Raw genomic sequence first — 16076 nt, forward strand, 5'->3', positions numbered from 1 at the left:
TTCTTTTTTCACCACGTACAGACTCTCAGGATTGATCAGTGAGATTATATGGAAGAAAAAAGGTCTAATGAACTTTTGTCCGGAAATGCATGGTTTCCATGCTAGAGACCATTTATTCAAACATACTTCGTTATAGAGACTGCAGTCTAATATCCGCTGTACCATGCAGCCACAGTACAGTATGCATAGTTTCCTCCTAGAGGGTGGCACTGTTCCTCATACATCATGCCCTATGGCCCTCTCCTGCCATTGTCATTGGTAGTGTTGTGTCTGATTCACTTCTCTTGCTGACTCACCTTTTAGTGGATATGATACCACATTGTATACAATGGTTCCACATTCAAAGTGAGAGCTTGCCAAAATGGTGTTTACATGCAGAAAGGCAAACGGCAGTGAGCAGTTGGCAGCAAAGTTGTATAAGGAGACCTATACCTGCCTACAGTCACCACAGCATTCACAATGTTTGCAACAGTGTTTCGGCATTTGTCTGAGACAGGGTCATTTAAGGAAGCAGAAAATCATGAACAATGTACCTGAAATGTTCAGACACCGGAATTGGAGGAAAATTGTGGAAGGCAACCGCCACATCAGTACCAGGCAGTTTGCCCGCCAGTACATAGCCTGCTTGTTCTTCAGATCTCAACCTGTGCAGTTTCTGATGATGATGATGATGCCATCTCAAAAGAATCGTGTATGCAGAGCCCATTCCAGATATGGAGACACTAGAACAGTATATTCATGCTCCCTTTGACACTGTTTGGACGCAGCCTGACCGATGTGAACGTGTGAGACAGAACATACTACAGTGCGTACAAACATGCGTTGAGGCACATGAAAACCATTTTCATCACATACTGTAACTGGGGCGGCATGGTACATCTCATATTAGACCACGGTCTCTGGAACGATGTATGATTGAATGCATTTCGGGACATAAGTTTAGTAGACCGCTTGTGTTCCATATCCTCTCATCGATCAGTCCCTGGGTTTTATACACACTGGAAAGAATCACCCTGTGTAATGTAGGCTGATCCGGGTGGTAGAAAACATCATGTAAGCAACCGTTTTGTCCAATACTTGTAAAAGGGGCGATGGTGGGACAGCTCCATTTTCAAAGCAAACACAGTCCAATGAAGTACATTTATTATGTTAAAGTAGCTGCTTGCGTTTTTTGCGTGTTGACCAATTTGGGAATTCCAGCTGAGAATGCCTGCATGCAAGAAGAAGAACAGCACCAGTAAATGCAGTTAACTTACACACTATTACTAAACATGGGCAGTATTGAATCCAAGATTTTGGTTGGGGGGGGGGGGGGGGGGGCTAAGGGGAGTGTCATAGATATCTTGAGTAAACAAAGGGGTTTTCTTAATCTTAATCTCTTATAATGCCAAGTGAAATAGCGAGAAAATTTTTGAGACCCCTTCTTTTTTTTATAGAGAAAACAGGTGTAGTATAAGGGGAAGGGGGGGGGGGGGGCTGCAGCCTCCTAACTCCCAATCCCTCCCATCTGGATTCGCCTCTGGATGTGGACATGGACATACACATCCAAAGAAACACATGCACATGATACCATTGTTCACAACAAAAACTGCATAAGTCAAAGATCCTCTCTCTCTGTTGGAAGCTAAACTCATTTCCAAAGAGTTTTGTTTTCTAATATCTTAAGTCATCCATGATGATGTCCCCACATAGCTGTATCATACTGGGATGCTAGAAAGCCAGAGAAAAAGTACTTATGTGTCAACTACATTCTAAATGCAGTTGACAAACACTCCGAAACCTCAGGTATTTTCTTAGCTTTGACACAGGTTCTTGATGTTAGAGTTTATTCAGTTTCCCTATAGGCAGTTATGGTATCCAAGGCATGCCAAATGAGTGGCTGAAATCTTTCTTAAGTAATCGATCTCATGTTACAAAGCACAATACCACTACACAGAACTATCTTTCAGACGCATCCTTACTGTCACACGGTGTACTGCATGGCTCTGTCTGAGAACCATATCTCTTTCTAATCACTTGCTTTCATGTGAAAAGAATGCAGAAGCAATACTATATCCATATGATACAAGTCTGCTTATGGAAGCAGAAAATAGAGAACATCTTACCAATTGTGCAGTGTCATCACAGATGAAATTTCCTACATCTATACTCTACTCACCACCATGAGGTGCATGGCAGAGGGTGCGTCTCATTGTACCAGTTCTTAAGGTTTCTTCTTGTTCCATTCGCATGTGGAGTGCAGGAAGAATGATTGATTGTAACTTTTCTGCCTGAGTAATTATTCAAATCTTATCCTCACGATCCCTATGTAAGTGATATGTAGGGGGTTGTAGTACATTCCTAGAGTAATCATTTAAAGCTGGTTCTTGAAACTTTTTAAAAAGACTTTTTCAGGATAGTTTACGTCTATCTTCAAGAGTCTTCCAGTTAAGTTCCTTCAGTATTTCTGTGACACATTGCCACTGCCCAAACAAACCTGTGACCATTCATGCTGCCCTTCTCTCTATACATTCAATATCCCCTGTTAGTCATATTTGATATGGGTCCTACAAATTTGAGCAATATTCTAGATCTGATCACACAAATGATTTGTAAATGATCTCCTTTGTAGACTGATGCCACTGCCCCAGTATTCTACCAATAAGCTTAAGTCTACCATGTGCTTTAGCCACAACTGAGCCTATGTCATACTCCATTTCATATCCCTACAAATTGTTACACCCAGGTATTTATATGAGTTGGCTCATTTCAACAATGACTCGTTGATATTATAGGCTACTTTTTTAAGTGCAAAATTTTACGTTTCTGGACATTTAAAGCAAGCTACCAAACTTCCTTGGTCCTCCCACATGTCTTACCTGACCACCAGCTGTACCTGATCCCTCATTCTTCTTCCTAGCGAGCAGATCGGAGCACACTCCTCCATTTGTACTAGTACCTTATCTGTTCGAAACTAGACTATGTGTATTTAGTTCATGCATCTGCACGTGTGTCCATCTTACACTGTCTAAATACAATCCACCATCATGGAATCTATTTGGCCACTGACACCTTTTACACTACCTCGGTTGAGAGCCTCTATTAGGAGGCTGCCAAAGTGGTCTCCTCAGCAGATACGCGTGCCGTTTGTCTGCCATGCCTGGCCACCCGTCCTATGCCTCCTTCCTCGGTTACTCCTTTGATTGCCAATATGGGCCGCATCCCTCTCCGCTGTTACCTCACTGTGTTCACTTTCGGCTATTGCTCTGGCAGCTTATTTTTTACACTACCTGTTACTTTCCAGACGGGTGTGAAACCTTCACCACCTCGGCCTAGTGCTGAAGCCTGTGTTCACCTCTGACTTCATTCGCTTCCAAAGGAAACTACTTCACATTCGATCTATCGCTTTTAAGTTTCTCGAACTTCGCACGGAACTCAGCGATAGTACCTTTGTATACACTGATAGCTCTAGGACTGACCACAGTGTCGGGTGTACCTTCGTCAGTGGTACCGACGATTTTCGGTATCGGCTTCTGGAACACTGCTCAGTATTTACAACAGTACTCTTCGCCCTATGTGAGCCGACGCAGTACATCCGGCGGCAAAAGCTTTTCAATTGTGTCATTTGCTCCGACTCTCTGTGCCCTTCAGAGCCTCTGTGTGCTGTACAGACCATCCCTTAGTGCAACGGGTTCAAGAAAGCTTCCTCTTGCTCACTCTTGAGGAAGCCACTGCGACGTTTTGTGGGTTCCTGGTCACGTCAGTCTGACGGGAAACGAGGATGGTGGCGCTGTTGCTAAGGCTGCAATCCTCCCACATCGTCCCGCTAGCTCTTCCATTCCTTCCGATAATCACCATATTGCCGTCCGTCAGCAGTTGGTGTCGCTTTGCCACATCACCACTGGCCCTCACTTCATGGGAACAAGCTGTGGGAAACTAAACCTGTCCCATCGGCTTGGCCAACCTCCTCTCGCTGCGAGATCATTTTAGCTAGTTTGCGTATTGGGCAGTGTCGTTTTAGCCATCGCCATTTGTTAAGTGGTGATGCCCCACCACTTTGTGCTCATTGTCATCAACCTTTTAACGGTTCGCCATTTCCTGACCGAATGCCCTATTTTTTCACCACTTACGTTCTGAATTATGTTTGCCGCCTGAGTTATCGGCCGTTTCTTCGAACGACGTGCGGATTGTCGACCGCGTTTTACTTTGTAACCGTCGTAGCAGTATCGCGAAGGAATTTAGTCTTTAGTTTGGGACCTTCGTTTCTCTACAGCGTATTTTGTGGACCTTTCTCCAAGAGGAAGTCCTTGTTCTTAGCTCTCTTTCCTTCCATCGATTAGGCTTAACGTGTAGTCGCCTTTAACACATTTTCCGTATTAGTGTTCTAAGGTTCTGGTATGAGCGCGTATAATCTTAGTTGTTTTTGCGCCCTAAAACAAAACAAAATATATGCCAATCCTTACACCACTTTGAAGTATTATCAAGACCTAACTTCAGACAATACTTCTTCATAGATAACTGCGTCCTAGTGGCTCTATAGAAACAAGCTTATACTAAACCCACAAAAAAAAACTTACTTTACACCTTCAGACCCAACAAAATGAAAATACAGCCTGTAATTCAAATGAACAACCGGGAATTTCAAAATAAGACCGACACAAAGTTTGTAGGCAGTTGCGTGCAAGAAATTTGAAACTGAACTCTCATGTCTTCTTTAAAGTCACAACTCGTTAAGTCAATGTAGTATGTAATCAGAGTGCTATCCAGAAATGCAATTCACGAAACTGTAAAATCTATATTTGGTCAGATACACTCGCTATTAAGACATGATATCTTTTTTGTGGTGATTCGCCTCATGCCTTAATAACGTGTAGGAAGCGAAAGAAAATCATCAGAATAATTAAAAAAGCCCTTTTTTACTTTAGAGCTTCAAATATTCTTCCTTCTGCCTGCATTTACACTGTAGAAATTGAGCTGTTTGTAAGGAAACATATGATGGAGGATACTCTTTATCCCATACACTGTTGTGCAAGGCCGCTGACGTATAAAAAATATTGTGGGGGGGGGGGGGGGGGGGCGGCGGCCTCATTCTGGGGTTCTTGCCCCGGGACATTTTCTGAATTTTAGATGAAAAATAGTGAATTTAAAAGTTTTTTTTAACATTTTAGAGTCATATGATCAACATTAGAACCCCGAAAACTGGACTCTCGATAACTCGACACTCCGGGAAACTCGACAAGACTGACACATTTTTTGGTGTTGAAAAAAGAAACAAAACATAAGCACGCACGGTATTTTCGTAAAAGCTAATTTAATTTACTGTAATAATCATGCTTATAAACTATTACGGAGCAGTGAATATATAGCTCTGCTCTGAAAAGACTGCAATTGTGTTTAAATCCTAAACTATCATTAAAAGAATAAAGAACTAATATTGCTGTCGCACAGTAATAGAACTTTAATTAATAAGTGAAATAGCTTATTTAAGCTTACTTTGAATAAGGCTCAGGGTTCATTAGTTAAACAATATCTCAAAGTTAATGCTTTAATACAGTTCATAAGTTTAATACAGTGTGCCTAATACTTTCAATCAAAAAGTATGTAAATAGCGGGTTTTAATTGGGTCTTACATCCGAAAAATATTTAAGTATCTGAAAAAACTAATACAGTACTAAACTAGTACTAATATTTGGAAACTTAAAATTTAACGTTATGTATGTATTTAATTCTCTATTTTATAAAGATATTTAATATTGCTCTAAATGCCATTATTAGGGCTAGAGTGTCTTTAGAAAGGAGAAAATGTGGATCTTCTGACTGGATTACTGAATCTGAAGTCGTTGATGACTGGTCGGATATCCAAAACATCTCGGTGGGCATGAAGAACAGCCAAGTCGTTCAATCGCTTCTGTCCCATTGTTGATCGGAGATATGACTTCAGACATCCAAGGGCGCTAAATGACCGTTCTGCTGTTGCTGTCATGCTTGGAACTACTTGGAGTAGCTTAATGTACTTCACTACTTCACATAACATTTCTCCAAGCGCAGGCTCTTGTGTGATGTACTTTCTTACATCACACATGTTTTTGAAGGCCAGTTTTTTTACTAGCGATATCAGCTACCATATTCAAGTGTAAGCGCTGTCTCTCAATGTCTTGGTCATTTTTGAAAAAACGCAGTTGATTTTTCCAAATTTGTTTCACCTCTGTTTACTAAAAGCAAGCACTCTTGTTCAACTGCAATGACCAGTGTGAGTCCAGTTAAAGCAAACCGCTCAGTAATGCAAAATTGCACCGTTTCACAAACTTCAATGTAAATAGATTTGTAGTATTCCTTTGGGGTTTCGGTGAGCTGGCTTCGTTGTTTTCATACTTGTTTGCAATACTGCGATTCCGAGGAAGCGAAGGGTCATCAACTAGTGAAGGATTTTCTTTTAAACACAATTCCCAAAAGTGTACAAAATTCAAAACTATCACGCCTTCCGTTCAATATACAAATCAAACTATCATACATTTTTTTTCCAGATCAGCAACGGTTAGATGAGGGCATTGAATTTTTTCATCGGCATTCTCTACTGGGTTCATTGCATGGCAATAAAGGCGCAAAAACAAATAAGTCTTGAATTGTAACATTGACTCAAGGTAGCCTGCACATTTGTAACCTGCCTATGTTTTGTCCTCTGCACAAAGTGTTTCAAAAAGCTCTAGAAGTTCTTCGTAGTTTTTTAATATTCTAAGGATACTAGAAGCTCGCATAGTCCCCCGAGTCGGGCAAAAGGGTCGTAGACCAGCTTGGTCATTGGCGCTCTCACAGCGTATTCTTCTGAAAAGTCTCATCCTTTTCTTGGCTAAAGCCATAATATTCCTCATAGACAATAGACCTCTGAACCCAGACGGCAGGAGTCATTGGTGCCGACATGAGCAACAATTTGCAGTCGGGTGCACCCAGTGCTCTCTATCGCCGCGGCAAGGTTGGAGTAGGCAAAATGCAACAGGGAATAACAATATTAATGTGCTAATAGTAAACTGCAGGAGAGTCTATAAAAAGGTCCCAGAACTGCTCTCATTAATAAACGGTCACAACGCCCATATTGTACTAGGGACAGAAAGTTGGCTGAAACCAGACGTAAACAGTAATGAAATCCTAAACTCAGATTGGAATGTATACCGCAGAGACAGGCTGGACAGTGAATGGGGAGGCGTGTTTATAGCCATAAGAAGTGCAATAGTATCGAAGGAAATTGACGGAGATCCGAAATGTGAAATGATTTGAGTGAAGGTCACGGTTAAAGCAGGCTCAGACATGGTAATTGGATGTCTACATAGGCCCCCTGGCTCAGCAGCTGTTGTGGCTGAGCACCTGAAGGACAATTTGGAAAATATTTCGAGATTTCCCCACCATGTTATAGTTCTGGGTGGAGATTTTAATTTGCCGGATATAGACTGGCAGACTCAAACGTTCATAACGGGCGGCAGGGACAAAGAATCCAGTGAAATTTTTTTAAGTGCTTTATCTGAAAACTACCTTTAGCAGTTAAACAGAGAACCGACTCGTGGCGATAACATATTAGACCTGCTGGTGACAAACAGACCCGAACTATTTGAAACAGTTAAAGCAGAACATGGAATCAGCGATCATAAAGCGGTTACTGCATCGATGATTTCGGCCGTAAATAGAAATATTAAAAAAGGTAGGAAGATTTTTCTGTTTAGCAAAAGTGACAAATGGCAGATTACAGAGTACCTGACGGCTCAACACAAGAGTTTTGTCTCAATTACAGATAGTATTGGGGATCAGTGGACAAAGTTCAAAACCATATGCGTTAGATGAGTATGTGCCAAGCAAGATCGTAAGAGATGGAAAAGAGCCATCGTGGTACAACAACCGAATTAGAAAACTTCTGCGGAAGCAAAGGGAACTTCACAGCAAACATAAACATAGCCAAAGCCTTGCAGACAAACAAAAAATCCGCGAAGCGAAATGTAGTGTGAAGAGGGCTATGCGAGAGGCATTCAATGAATTCGAAAGTAAAGTTCTATGTACTGACTTGGCAGAAAATCCTAAGAAATTTTGGTCTTATGTCAAAGCGGTAGGTGGATCAAAACAAAATGTCCAGACACTCTGTAACCAAAATGGTACTGAAACAGAAGATGACAGACTAAAGGCCGAAATACTAAATATCTTTTTCCAAAGCTGTTTCACAGAGGAAGACTGCATTGTAGTTCCTTCTCTAGATCGTCGCACAGATGACAGAATGGTAGATATCGAAATAGAGGACAGAGGGATAGAGAAACAATTAAAATCGCTCAGAAGAGGAAAGGCCGCTGGACCTGATGGGATACCAGTTGGATTTTACACAGAGTACGCGAAGGAACTTGCCCCCCCTTCTTGCAGCGGTGTACCGTAGGTCTCTTAGAAGAGCGTAGCGTTCCAAAGGATTAGAAAAGGGCACAGGTCATCCCCGTTTTCAAGAAGGGACGTCGAACAGATGTGCAGAACTATAGACCTATATCTCTAACATCGATCATTTGTAGAATTTTGGAACACGTATTATGTTCGAGTATAATGACTTTTCTGGAGACTAGAAATCTACTCTTTGGAATCAGCATGGGTTTCGAAAAAGACGGTCATGTGAAACCCAGCTCGCGCTATTCGTCCACGAGACTCAGAGGACCATAGACAAGGGTTCACAAGTAGATGCCGTGTTTCTTGACTTCCGCAAGGCGTTCGATACAGTTCCCCACAGTCGTTTAATGAACAAAGTAAGAGCATATGGACTACCAGACCAATTGTGTGATTGGGTTGAGGAGTTCCTAGATAACAGAACGCAGCATGTCATTCTCAATGGAGAGAAGTCTTACGAAGTAAGAGTGATTTCAGGTGTGCCCCAGGGGAGTGTCATAGGACCGTCGCTATTCACAATATACATAAATGACCTGGTGGATGACATCGGAAGTTCACTGAGGCTTTTTGCAGATGATGCTGTGATGTATAGAGAGGTTGTAACAATGGAAGACTGTACGGAAATGCAGGAGGATCTGCAGCGAATTGACGCATGGTGCAGGGAATGGCAATTGCGTCTCAATGTAGACAAGCGTAATGTGGTGCGAATACATAGAAAGATAGATCCCTTATCATTTAGCTACAAAATAGCAGGTCAGCAACTGTAAGAAGTTAATTCCATAAATTATCTGGGAGTACGCATTAGGAGTGATTTAAAATGGAATGATCATATAAAGTTGATCGTCGGTAAAGCAGATGCCAAACTGAGATTCATTGGAAGAATCCTAAGGAAATGCAATTCGGAAACAAAGCAAGTAGGTTACAGTACGCTTGTTCGCCCACTGCTTGAATACTGCTCAGCAGTGGGGATCCGTACCAGATAGGATCGATAGAAGAGATAGAGAAGATCCAACGGAGAGCAGCGCGCTTCGTTACAGGATCATTTAGGAATCGCGAAAGCGTTACGGAGATGATAGATAAACTCCAGTGGAAGACTCTGCAGGAGAGACGCTCAGTAGCACGGTACGGGCTTTTGTTAAAGTTTCGAGAACATACCTTCACCGAAGAGTCAACCAGTATATTGCTCTCTCCTACGTATATCTTGCCAAGAGACCATGAGGATAAAATCAGAGAGATTAGAGCCCACACAGAAGTATACCGATAATCCTTCTTTCCACGACCAATACGAGACTGGAATAGAAGGGAGAATCGATAGAGGTACTCAGGGTACCCTCCGCCACACACCGTCACGTGGCTTGCGGAGTATGGATGTAGATGTAGATGTAAGTTGGCGGAGACTGTCTACAACTGCCAAGTCTAAATTGTAAGCAGTGCATTGCACATAACGTGCTTTTGTTTGTATATCCAAAAACTAACGTTTTTTAGTCCTTTGAAGTTACCTCTAATTTTCGAGGCACCGTCGTAGCAAGTTATCCATTGACAGGTCAAGTCGAGCAAAAACGTCCTTTAAAATACTAAATAGAGTTTTGATTCAATGTTGGGGGTCTCGTATAAGCCAATAAAGTCTTCGTTGATGATCAAGGAATCATCGACAGTACGAACGCAAAATGACTCTTGTTCGTTAATCGAAGAATCCCTTTTTTCAACAACCATAATAGAAAAATGTTCAGTCCTCTTGGTTGAAGCCAATAACTTTTTCATCACAGACTTTCCTAGTAGATCAATGATCTCGTTTTGAATATCGTAGGACGTCCACTTATACCCCGAACGCCCTAACCAATCTTAAACTCAGGTATGTCATTCTTTCAGAGTTCCAACAGTTGAAAAAAATTGAGTTTACATCTTCGTGCCCTCTAATTGTTAGTCCTTGTCGGCATAGAAATTGCACGGTTGTGAAAATTGTCTAAAGAGCTAAACAGCCTTTCTTCACATCACTATCTAACTGTTCATTCAATTGGGAGGCCACACTCCGGTTAGTGATAGAATTTAGTTTCAGAACACCTTCTTTATGCGTAAACGTATTTTCATGAAGACAGAATTTTTCCAAAGCCTTTTTTCCAGTTAGAAAACCCTACGGAAGTAAATGCATCTTCTTTCTATGAAAAAAATTGTGTGTTTTAGCATCTGCCTCTTTGCAGGTTTTGCAAAAGAAATTTCTCGGTAGATGCTTCATATTGTAGCCATGTATATTTGATCAACTAAGAATTCTGAAATGATCTTGTCTTACCAGATTGTCCAAGTTTCGGCCGTGAACGGTTCTTGCCTGAAGACGACGAAGCAATTGACGACACGAGAATTGTTGGAGGTTGACTTGCAGTATCATCAACTTTTAAGCACGCCTTTAGGGTAACAAATTTATCCATTGCAAACTTAATTGACAATACACTAAGAGACTAAAGTAAATGAATAAAATATAGTCATATAAAATAGTCTACTATGCACTAAAATCGGAACTCTAAACACGTCTGCAGCATGCACTGAACGAAACTATCCACACTGAATGGCTGCGACAGCAGGGTGGGCTTTATATAGCCGCGGCGTCGTAATGTCTCGAAGCGTCAAGGCGACGCGAGGCGGAGGGTTCCAGGCGCTTTTGCTCCAGTCCTTTTGATGTCGCCGTGGCCGCAGCGCTGGCCTGCCGGCGCCAGACTTTACCCCGAAGGTTCGCGTACCGGGACAATTTCTAAGTGTTCCCGCAGCACCCGAACACTATCATGATTCACACCATTCTTTTTCAGTTAACCTTCTTGCTATCGTAATAAGTATTTGTTTTAACTCATTACTGAATGTATTTAAAAAGGTAACTATCATCAAAATAAGGAAAATAAAAAATTCCAGCTAAATTTTGTGATTTTACAAAGCATAATATAAGTAATTTTCTTAAATTATTGGGGGCTCCGCCACCTCAAAAGAATTTTTGAGGGGGCTGGGGCCCCCTCAGGCCCCGTGGAGTCGGCGCTTGTGTTGTCGTGCATGAGCACCACACTGTATTAAGGAAAAATATTCGTGTAAACTGTTCCAGCAGAATTCTGTAATAAAATTGTGCTTATCTTTGACATGTAGCATTCTAAAATGTGCTGCCAGAAATTATATAGATCACCACTCAAGCAGATGCATTCAAAAAACGTTGTCAACTCCGTTTTACTAAATAACTGGTTTTATAGTATGTCTGATTATATGGGTAACAAACTAGTGTAATTGTCTAACATTACAATACTCTAAAATATTGTCAAACATCTATTATATATTGTATTTATAAAAGATATTTCCCAATAAATAAAAACAAGCGCTTAATATACCTTCAGAACATGGGTATATGCAAGATTTTTTTTTCCGGAGAATAAAGACGGCGTTTCTGTGTAAATTTTGAAAGAACACTGACTTACCTGTTTAATTGCAGCCCAAAAATTTATCGATACTAAGCAGTCAAACTCTGAGTAGCTGCAAGCACTGACCCGTAGGAAGTATTTATTCGACACGGCAGTTTGGAAAAGTGACTCACTACCTCACCTAGATCAAATGGAGCGCTGCGATGCACAGAGAGTAGAACAAGCCCAGTTATTCTATTTTAATTTGTGCTACTCCTTAAGTAGGTTTTCAAACGTTTTAAAGCCGAAAGTGTCCTCTGTGGCGTTGCTATTAAAACTAGAATGGTGACTAGAATTTTGTAGCAGTGTTATAATATCGCAAAAAAAGTAACTGTGTGTCTACCGCCTCCCAAGCTTTCTCTGGTCATGCACTTTGTTCTTTTATGGTCTGGCAACAATGATAGATAAAATTTGACGGACTCGGTATATCTATGACACGGTACTGCAGTTAACGTATTTCCTCTGACTTATGTTCTGAAGGGATTTAATTAAATTTTGACGGCTTCGAAACTTGTCGTTGAGTTTCTTACGTGAGGGAAGAAAGGTAAGGCTACGTTATTGTTGTAATATTCCTCTGAGCTGTTAGCAGAACTGTTGTCTGCGAGTTTTGAGCCCTCCCTAAACAGTTTTTTTTATCTTTTTTTTATTTTTTTATTCTGTATCACTGTCTTACCGTTTCTTCTAAGACACTGTACACACCACTAACTTAGTGTAATGCTGTAACAAGATCACAGTTAACACTCCGTAATGCTCTGCAAAGAGAAAAGGTTAAGGAGAAGATTTTTCCAGTAGTACAAATGAGACAATAAACTGGCCGTAAGTGACTGCACATAAAAACAGGTGTGCACTGTAGGCAGTTTCTTCCATAGCAGTCGATTCTCACTGTTGCAGAGAATGCATTATGCCTAAGAACATTTCTTTCCAGCGCCGTATTGTCACCTGTTTGTAGATCCACTGAGTTTCGCGCAGTGCCAAGTGTTGAGTGTCTAACAGATGATTATAAATTTTTCACAGATTGTTGCGGAACTCCTAAATAAGTTTGTGGCTGATCGTGCCGTCCCTAGGCAATTCCAGATGGCCTCCAGAGAAAACGAATCGGCTAAGACTAGGTTTAAAGAGCGAGCACAGCAGTGTACGAGGGGAAGTTAAAAACTAAAGAGAATTTGAGGAACGGAATATTTATTATAAGAGATAGAAAACTGGAACAAACATTATTTTTCCATATAACCTCCCTGCACTTCAACGCACTTTGTCCGAAGTTTGACAAGTTTTTTTGATTCCGTCACAACAAAGTTTTTTGTTGCACCTGTAACCAATTTTGCACCGCATCAGTGACTTCACATCGGTTGCAAATCACCTTCCCCCTGAGCGCTTCCTTCAATGGTCCAAAAATATGGAAATCGCTTGGAGGCAGGTGTGAACTGTATGGTGGATGTTGCAGCAATTCGAATCCCATCTCATTTATTGTTTTGGTCGTTCGTTTGGCAGAATGTGGCCTTTTCGCAGTTTACGGTGACGTTTGGATCTGATTGCCGGTTTCAGATTAGTTTGCAACCCACCACAATACTTTTCGCTATACACAGTTTTGCCTCTTGGGGTGAAATGAACGGCTGCCACATGTTAGAATAATCTTACCAGCTAATGGCTGACGTTTAAATTAATTTCTGTGATAATGGGTGTTTCCAAACCATGCTGGCAGCCTTTCTTTCCGGTTCGTGATGATGCACCCACTTCCGTCTACAACAATGACTTGCTGTAAAAATCCATCTGACTCACGATGATAAGGGCTAAATGTTTACGAGAGATGTCCATCCTTTGCGCCTTATGCTGTGCTGACAATTCTTTCCGTATCCACCTTGTACACACTGCAGAAAATTTAGCCTGCCCTGTAAGATGGAATACACTGAACCTTGACTGATATGTAAGTATTGGCGATTTCGGCCACTGTGGATCGTGTGTTTTCCATGACCCTCAACGACTTCCAAATTGTCCTTAATTGTCGAAGTGACGGCCTGCCCGGTCTTTCCTCGTCACGCAGATTGACAATGACTAAAGCAGGAATAAGAGTAACACGTTGTGTAGAATTATTACAGACGACAATACCATAGCTCTGGATACTAGCAGTGTTACCAAGCCCTACTGCAAGCAATTGCAAAAGTCCCTTTACTTTTTGAATTCCCGCGTCGTCCCATGTTTCTGTTATCTGGTTGTGAATACCAGTGCTGACGTATTGTGAGGTCTTAGACCATTGGAAGATGCCTTTCAAAACTAAATCGCCAGCTGCAGCTCGGAACTCTAGGAGAGAATGGACAGCAACTGTGATTGCTGTGTTCGGATGAGGGCTGAGTTGGTATCCCTTCGCTCACAGCTGCAGGCGGCGCTGACTTCGTTTGCACAGTTTGAGGCTGTTGCCAATGGGCACCACTGTGGGGAGCCAGACTTGGGTATCACGGGGATGTCAACCTCGTCCTGTCTGTCCCCAGATCGGTCTGCCGCTGTGGTTGCCCCGTTTGCTGGCGCAGTGGGGCTGAGCCCTCGCCTGTGGTTGATTGGGAGGTGGTTCCAAGGCATGGCAGGCAGCGAAAGACGTCCCCAGAGGCTGATCAGAAAGCCTCCCCGGTGCGTCTGACAGACAGGTTTCAGGCACTGTCTCTGGCTGAGCCAGATGCAGCTGCCTGCCCTGTTTCAGAGGATGATTCTCAGCCTTCAAGGTCTGGGCAATCGCAGAGGGTGGGCTTATTGGTAGTTGGGAGCTACGATGTTAGGACCGTAATGGGGCCCCTTAGGGATATGGCGGCTAAGGAGGGGAAGAAATCCAGTGTGCATTCCAGGTGGAGTCATTCCTGATGTGGAAAGGATCCTTCCAGATGCCATGAAGAGCACAGGGTGCAGCCAGCTGCAGGTGGTGGCACATGTCGGCACTAATGACGTGTGTCGCTTTGGATCTGAGGAAATTCTCTCTGGATTCCAGCGGCTATCTCATTTGGTGAAGGCTGCCAGTCTTGCTTACGAGATGAAGGCAGAGCTCACCATCTGCAGCATCGTTGACAGAACCGACTGCGGACCTTTGGTGCAGAGCCAGGTGGAGAGTCTGAATCAGAGGCTCAGACGGTTTTGCGACCGTGTTGTCTGCAGATTCCTTGACTTGCGCCATAGGGTGGTTGGGTTTCGGGTTACGCTGAATAGATCAGGAGTTCACTACACTCAGTTGGTATCTACACGGGTAGCGGAGGCAGTGTGGAGTGGACTGGTCGGTTTTTTAGGTTAGAAGGCCTCGGGAAAGTGCGGGGTGGGCTGCAATCTCAAAGGGTGCATGGCAAATACAGGACGTGCTTGGATCAAGGAACAGTCGGAATTGTAGTTGTAAATTGTTGTAGTTGTGCTGGGAAAGTCCCTGAGCTTCAAGCGCTAATAGAAAGCACAGAAGCTGAAATCGTTATAAATACAGAAATCTGGCTAAAGCCTGAAATAAGTTCTGCAGAAATTTTTACGAAGTCTCAGACGGTGTTCAGGAAAGATAGATTAGGCAGAATTAGTGGTGGAGTGTTTGTGTCTGTCAGTAGTGGTTTATCTTGTAGTGAAATCGAAGTAGATACTCCGTGCGAATTGGTATGGGTGGGGGTTATACTTAACAGCCGAACTAAGTTAATAACTGGCTCCTTCTACCGAACCCCAGACTCCGATGATATAGTTGCTGTACAGTTCAGAGAAAATTTGAGTCTCGTAACACATAAATACACCACTCATACGGTTGTAGTTGGTGGGGACTTCATCCTTCCCTCGATATGTTGGCAAAAATACTTGTTTAAAACCGGTGGTAGGCAGAAAACATCTTCCGAGATTGTCCTAAATGCTTTCTCCGAAAATTATTTCGAGCAGTTAGTCCACGAACCCACGCGAATTGTAAATGGTTGCGAAAACACACTTGACCTCTTAGCCACAAACAATCCAGAGCTAATAGAGAGCATCATGACTGATATAGGGATTAGTGGTCACAAGGTCGTTGTAGCTAGGCTCAATACAGTTTCTTCAAAATCCACCAGAAACAAACGCAAAATAATTTTATTTAAAAAAGCGGATAAAGTGTCACTAGAAGTCTTCCGAACTGACTATGCAAATGTAGACGAGATGTGGCTCTCATTCAAAGATATAGTAGCAACAGCAATTGAGAGATTCATACTTCATAAATTGTTAAGAGGTGGAACTGATCCCTCATGGTACACAAAACAGGTCCGAACGCTGTTGCAGAGGCAACGGAAAAAGCAT

The 16076-nt window shown here is 42.3% G+C and overlaps 1 protein-coding gene across 2 annotated transcripts in view; it reads left to right on the plus strand.

Annotated features, from left to right (window-relative positions):
- LOC126297383 (phosphatidylinositol 4-phosphate 5-kinase type-1 alpha) overlaps window positions 1-11007 on the plus strand; it is a gene marked incomplete in the record, with an annotated part of 309051 nt that extends 298044 nt beyond the window's left edge. Inside the window, 2 exon segments of one of the 2 annotated variants that reach the window (XM_049988111.1) lie at window positions 10673-10788; window positions 10914-11007. In XM_049988111.1, coding sequence (XP_049844068.1) covers window positions 10673-10788; window positions 10914-10923 — 126 coding nt within the window. 2 annotated transcript variants of the gene reach the window in all.
- Window positions 11008-16076: the final 5069 nt, after the last annotated feature.

Source organism: Schistocerca gregaria, chromosome X (genome assembly GCF_023897955.1).
Source record: "Schistocerca gregaria isolate iqSchGreg1 chromosome X, iqSchGreg1.2, whole genome shotgun sequence".
NCBI classification, from domain to species: domain Eukaryota; kingdom Metazoa; phylum Arthropoda; class Insecta; order Orthoptera; family Acrididae; genus Schistocerca; species Schistocerca gregaria.